At 51.6% G+C, this 7,227-nt stretch overlaps 1 protein-coding gene across 1 annotated transcript; it reads left to right on the forward strand.

Moving 5' to 3' along the window:
* The first annotated feature begins 1,251 nt into the window (after positions 1–1,251).
* On the forward strand, positions 1,252–2,574 carry RASSF10 (Ras association domain family member 10). Its single transcript, XM_086749816.1, has one exon. The coding sequence runs from the start codon at positions 1,252–1,254 to the stop codon at positions 2,572–2,574; it is 1,323 nt and encodes a 440-aa protein (XP_086605942.1).
* Positions 2,575–7,227: the final 4,653 nt, after the last annotated feature.

Here is a 7,227-nt window from a genome sequence, read left to right on the forward strand (position 1 = left end):
GATCTTCAGCTCCAGGAATGCTGGCATGCGGTGGTCCCTCAGCCCACTTCCTCACGGGACAGGAGGCTGCACGGCAGAAACCACTATTGTAATGAACTGTCTAATGCAGCCAGCGCAGAAGGCAGGCTGTGTTCCCCAGGACTATTCCTTCCAGGTGAGTACGGGAAAAGCTAGTGCAGCAGCTGCCCACACTGAGCCCACGGACTTGAGGGGAAAGGAGGGCATCAGGCTGCAGAATTGCTGGTGCATTATTTTGTGCGCCCAAACGTTGCTGTTTCAAACAGCTAAATTACAGTAGTTAGGCTACAATACCACAACTCCGTTCTGTTCCACTGACTGGGGCACGAATCTTATTCACACAAAAATCCTCTCCACACAGCACACCTATTTTATTTGCTCTAAAACAGCCCCAGAAGGTAGGGATCAGCCTTCAGGTTTTAGAGAGTTTATCCCCTTACTCATTATACTACTTTCTGGCCACGTAGAAAAGCATAGGTCCGCAAACCCCTGCGATGCAATCGCACCGTGAAAATCAGTGCCACAAACCTGCGTTTTGTTACCATTTTTTACATCTCCTTTTAAGCCGCACTCAGAGACCGATCCTGTTCCCATCAAAGTGCGCAGCAAGCTCCCATTAAAATCTGGCTCAGCTAGTATTTTAATAACACTCAGACCTTCCCGTCCTTTGCATGTTTCATCTGCGAAGTGCTTCACAAACACGAACTTCCTAATTACAGGCGGACGATTTACTAAAACTGGAAATTCCTCACTCGTTCTGGCTTTCACTTTGAAGCTCCGGGATCCGCTCCTGTCCCTCGGCAGTCTGGAAGGGCCCTCGACGCCGCTCCTTCGCGGCGGAGGCAGGGCGGAGAGACAGCGGACCTCGGCGCGGAGCCGTCGGGGCGGGAGCCGCGGGGGGCGCCCACGTGGTGGGAGAGGAAAACCCGGCGGCGGCCGCGGCGGGGCCCGGCACAGCGCGGGGGGCGGGCGGGCGGTAGCCGCTCCGGGCTCCGCGCCGCACCGAGCCGGGCCCCTCCCGGCCGACCGCGCCGCGCAGGAAGGGGTGGAGCGGCCGGCGGAGCGCACGGGCGGGGAGCCGCGGGCGGGCGGGCATCCCGGCCACGCTGAAGGCAGGCGGGCGGCCGGCGCCGCGCCTCCCTTGAGCGCTCCCCATGGAGCGGCGGCCCGGCCAGCCCTGAGCCGGCAGCCCCGAGCCAGCAGCCCCGGCCGCCCGCCCGCCCGCCGCCCCCGATGGAGCCCGAGGAGCGGAAGATCTCGGTGTGGATCTGCCAGGAGGAGAAGCTGATCTCCGGGCTCTCCCGGCGGACCACCTGCTCGGACGTGGTGCGGGTGCTGCTGGAGGACAGCCACCACCGGCGGCAGCGGCCGGCGCTGCCCGAGCCCGGCGGCGGGATGCTGTCGGGGCCGCCACACTCCTACTGCATCGTGGAGAAGTGGCGCGGCTTCGAGCGGATCCTGCCCAACAAGACGAAGATCCTGCGGCTCTGGGTGGCGTGGGGGGACGAGCAGGAGAACGTGCGCTTCGTGCTGGTGCGCAGCGAGGCCTCGCTGCCCAACGCGGGGCCGCGCAGCGCCGAGGCGCGGGTGGTGCTGAGCAGAGAGCGCCCCGGCCACGGCCTGGGGGCGGCCCGCGCCAGCCTGGCGCTCACGCAGGAGCGGCAGCGGCGGGTGGTGAGGAAAGCCTTCCGCAAGCTGGCCAAGATCAATAAGAAGCGGCAGCAGCCGCTGGCCCGGGAGGCCTCGTCGGCGGAGAGGATGGAGACGCTGGTGCACCTGGTGCTCTCGCAGGATCACACCATCCGACAGCAGATCCAGCGCCTCCGCGAGCTGGACCGGGAGATCGACAGGTACGAGGCCAAGATCCACCTGGACCGCATGAAGCGGCACGGCGTCAACTACGTGCAGGACACCTACCTGGTGGGGGCCGGCGGCGGGGAGCCGGAGCCGGGCGGGGAGGAGGACTACGCCAGGAAGTGCGAGGAGGTGCTGCAGCTGCAGGAGCAGCGGGCGCAGCAGGAGGAGCTGCTGGAGCACCTGGCCGCCGAGATCCAGGAGGAGCTCAACGAGCGCTGGATGAAGCGGCGGCGGGAGGAGCTGGAGCTGGCGGCGGGGCCCGGCCTCGCCGAGACGGACTGCGACACCACGGAGCTGAGCGGCGGCGGCTGCGGGGAGGGGGAGCTGCACCTGGAGCACGAGCGGGTGAAGACCCAGCTGAGCACCAGCCTCTACATCGGCCTCAAGCTGAGCACGGACCTGGAGGCCGTCAAGACCGACCTGGACTGCACGCAGCGGGCGTGGGAGGACAAGGAGCGGGAGCTGCAGCGCTTGCTGGAGACGCTGGGCACCCTGGACGTGGCGGAGGCGCCGGCGGAGCCGAGCGGGGCGGCGGGCGGGGGGCGGCCGACGGCGGGGGGCAGCGCGGCCGGCTGGGTGGAGCAGGCGCGGGGGCTGCGCAAGGACCGCGCCGACGACGGCGAGGACTCGGACACGGGGCTGAGCTCCATGCACAGCCAGGACTCGGACTCGGTGCCCGTCTGCGAGTCCCTCGTCTAGCGCCCGCCCGGGCCCCGCGGCGCCAGGGATGGGGGGTGCGCAGCGAAGCCGGGCGCGGTGCGGTCTCTGTGCCCGCTGCGCCCGTCGCTCACCGGGCTGCGCGGCACAAGCTCGCCCTCGGTGCGGGGCTCGGCTGCCGGGGGTGGTGTAGGACGGTGCGGGCAGGTTGCGGGGGCGGGGGGGGGGGGGGGGTAGGCGAGAAAACCGCTGGGGCAGGAGGCAGGCACACAGAGGAAACATTTTAATTTTAGCTCTGGAGTTTAAACTTGTTCGAACTAGTCATCCGCGGGCAGCGTTGCGGCTGGCTCGCCGGTGCTTTTATCTAAGGAAGAGAAACCCACAGCCGGTGCGTGTTTCATTCACGACTGGGGTTGCTCGCTCCTTAAAGCTTGCTTCCCTCTGAAGGTTTTTGTGCCGGGCCTTTTAATCCCACGGTGCCCCCACGATACCCCACTGTAGCCCAGGCTACTTCGGACATTATCTCTGCCGGTAAAAAGCCAGGACTTGCGCTCCGTAGGGTCAGTCGGTTATCTTCTTAACGGTTTCTCAGCATTGCAAAGTCAGACGGTGGGTTATACCGGCTGTCACTGACAAACACACCCGGTTCCTTCACGGGCAGAAAGTCACTGAGACTAAAGCTGCTGAGCACTTAAACACTATGGAGGAAAAGAGGTGTCAGTACTACACAAACTGACGCTGGGATCTCCCAGGGCGCAAGCTTTTGGAAGGTACTGCAGTTCCTTTTGGCAACAAAAAGGGGTGGTAAATCAGTTCTTTTTTTTTTAAAAAAAGAACAAACTAAATCGAAATACAGATTAACATGTTGTATTAACTCTGCTCTGCATAGTGCTTTTTCTTATGCATAGTGCTTTGTTTAAAGGCATACTGAGAAATATATTAGTATCAATGTTCCTTTGACAGTCATTGAAAGTAATTAGCAGTGCCTGTATGTACACAGCCTTCAACTACATTTTTTTCACTAAGCTAGCTGATACTTGGCTGAGCTTGGTTGTAGGTAAACAAAGTACAGAATCGGCTTGAGCTACTGTTTTTAATAATACAGTTCGTATCAGGCCAAGAGATACAACGATAAAAGCATGACTCAAGCCCTACCTGCACTACAGCTTAATCTTTTCAGTTACTCCAATAAAAAAAAATACGGCATCGGCTGTAACACGCATTTCACTTAACTGCCAAATCTTCCTCTGCAGCTTAACTCTTACTGAAAATACATGATCTGCTCTTACAATAAGAGATGCTAAGGATTCTTGTATTCCAGAATAATTGCAGAAACGGTTTAAGCAGTGAGAGACTAGAGAATGTTTAGTCAGGTCCGACTGATGGTGTGAACTTTTTAAAACTTCTGAGATTATTATTTATGTAAGGCTATTTATAAAAGTTTTCATTTAACCATAAGGAAGTATAAAAAAGGGGTACACCAATAAAGTAGTTCTTTATTTTTAATAAAAACCTCACAGCTTCCTCACCCGAAGACTAGGTTACACTCTTTTGCAGTGTTCTTGCTGGTAGGAATTCCACTGGACAACAGAAGACTAGGATTTGCAACCGGTCAGTTTGTAAGCAAACCAGAGAAATACTGTCTGTGATTTGGTTGAGACTGTACAATTCCCTATATGCTATCATTCTTGATAAATGTTTTTCCACTGAATGGGTCTCAGTTATAACAAAGTGTGGCTTATTTTAAACACTGATTATATAATTGTTTTCATATTTTAGTTAACCTTGGAAAATATTTAAGAACCTATTTTTAGAGCTAATAAAACTCTTAATAAGACTAAATAAGTGTTCCCAATTGAGTGTGATTAAGAAAACATATCAGGTCTGGGATTTTGTTGTGTTATCTTGTGGTGTCATTCACCCTCTTGCAAAGCAAGTAGAAAAATGCACCAAGTCAGACGTCTCGTGTCTGTCTCATGACAGTGTTGTCCCCTCACTTTCTGATGGCACAAGGAGCTCCCTCAGGTCCAGGTAACAGAGTGGGCACTCCTCAGGTCAGTCCCTGTAGGGGTAGTGCAGTGGCATTTAGAAGTGTTGGCACATGTCCAGAGTGAGGAATGTCACTCCACTCTGCAATTAAAAATATTTCTATGGAAGTGGAGCTGAAGTTGGGGGCTGGGGGTGTCATGTTGTTGCCATGCATTATGTTAACCAGTGTGGATGTAATGGGTAGGTGATGCAAGTATCTGTTGATAGCTTCTCCAGTGACTGATGTAAGCAATAAACCTGAAATTGCTTTACGTAAGTCTCCCATTAGCCACACCAAGCAAATAAAAAGCAAGCACATTGTAGAAATAAGCTGCAACAGGCCGTACATCATTATACTATTGATATAGGCATCAGGTATTTTGTGAAGCATGAGGTGAAGGAAGCCAGGAAATTCAAAATTGCAAAGCAAAGTCTGCCTACTGATCCTCATCTATGAAATGCCTTAAAACCAGGACAAAATCACTTTTGCTCTAGGTCGCTGAAGGACACACTTGTGTGTCCTGCCACACCAGGCAATGCTTGCACTTGACCTGTCTGTACCCCAGATATGATGCAGTAGATGGTGACCCTGCTGATCTGCTGGCCCCTGTGAGAACGCTGAAGGTGGCACTGTAGTCCCAAGGTTTTGGTGGGAGCTGCAGTGACTTCCTATGAGCACACATTTGAATGTTTTTCTATATTGCACAGGTGAAATTGTAAATATAAAAAAAATACACCCACAGTTACAAATGCAATTCCAATGGGCTCAGTTTTTATTCCTGCACACAGGCTGAATTCTATCATCTTCACAAATCCCTATCTCTCTCAAACCATTATTAAAACATTAGTATACAAGAGGAAATCACTGTTTGCATTGGACCAGTTACTTCTCCCTTCCCATCCTCTTCTGGACTTGTATATCCTCACTTAGATAATAGAGACAAGCCACAGGATGCTTGGCTTTGACAGGGAATTTTGCTCTGGGGTTTTGCCGGGCACATAGCCAAGGGTTAGGAGAGCTGATTCAGAATCACAGGTAGGAGGGCAGGATTTTTATCTCCTTTCCAGTTCTCAGAGGATGAAAGAGAGAGATAGCAGCAGCAAAAACCCAACAACTATCATGACAGAAGTCTACCTTCCGGCACCGCCAAGAGAGAGGTGAAAGCTCCAACCAACACCTGCATTTTGATTTATTTTTTATACCGTTCTCTTCTACCTTCCAGAGTCTACCCCAATCTAATCTTTCTATCATCCTAAGATGAGACAAGCAGATATAAATAGCCATGCATTAAATAAAAAACTAACAGCATTATGAACTATTTAAGATAAAATTGTGTATAGTACCACATTGCCTTATTTATTCAACACCCTATCTGCTTCTCAAAGGAACCCTCAAGGACTGAGGCTGCCAGGCCTTTCTCAGACAAAATAGCTACAGAAATCAAAGGGAGTTTTGTCCAGGAGACATCATCAGAGTAGAATCAGGCCCTAGTTTCAGGCACCCTTTAAACAAGCATTATCCAGCACTACTGCACAAGTCCTGTCTGTTTGCTGCCCTTGGCCACGTATTTCTGACTCTACAAGGTATTTTCTTCTGTGCCTATACAAGAGTTTGTGGGACCAAGTAGGGAACTAGATCAGAAAAAAAATTGATGAGCTTTAATTTGGGTGTCTTAATGCACTGTCACACAAATGGTTCCGCCAGTGTCAAGGTACAGTGGTAAAAAATGAGAAATTGAAGGCAAATTGAAGGGAAGGTGGAACTGATTCTTTCAGCAATGGGCGCTGTCTTATGCTGACTTGCATGTTGGCAAAATCTCAGTTCAGATTGTAAATATTCTCCCACTCACAATCTACAAAGGTTTCTGGTGGAAGACTAAGGCTGGAGCTGAAGCTTCATTGACATCAATTACACTCACCTCTATTAAACCCAAAATGAGTCAAGTAGTCCAGCTTTTAGCCTTGACCTTGTTTCAGAAACCCACTATCAAGCAATATTGTCAGAATGAAGACTCTGTGTCAAATTCAATATATTTCTAGTCCTTAACACATGTAAGAGATCTGCCAGTTTCAATAAGCACTTTGTACTGATATCATTTGATGCCATGGGGAGGGAAGAGGGGAGGCAAATACATTTACTGTAATGAACACCACTGACGTGCAAAATGAATGACCTATTAATTATGCCATTATTCTAAAGCAGTATGTAGCCAGCCAAATCAGAGTCTGGTTGATTTACAGGGACAGATCCTTTTCCAAACAACCTACAGTCTTGGTTTCAGACAAGGTATAGTTGAAGGAGGAAAGCAAATGAGTGGATGTGAGAGAGGGAAAACATATCATCAAGCTTTATTATTGACTGCTTGCATGAAACATATTTTTCAGACTTACTTTAAAAATAGTCTGTGTGCCTATGTCTGCAGAGACACACGCACAGACCTCCCCCCCTCCCAGATTCTACACTACTTTGGGCTTCCTGCCCCCCGCCCTTTCATTTGCACTGAGCTGGGCTGTAGCTCAATACATGAAAAGAGCAGCACAAGCCTTGAAATAAAATAACAGGTCTGGTGAGCTATGCTGGTTACAGAGTTGAAATACAAGCCATTGTGGATTGTTGGAAGCAGTTGTCCTTTGAAGTCACTTGATATTACTGCTCCTCAGCTAGCA

Source organism: Chlamydotis macqueenii, chromosome 5 (genome assembly GCF_036417535.1).
Source record: "Chlamydotis macqueenii isolate bChlMac1 chromosome 5, bChlMac1.mat, whole genome shotgun sequence".
NCBI classification, from domain to species: domain Eukaryota; kingdom Metazoa; phylum Chordata; class Aves; order Otidiformes; family Otididae; genus Chlamydotis; species Chlamydotis macqueenii.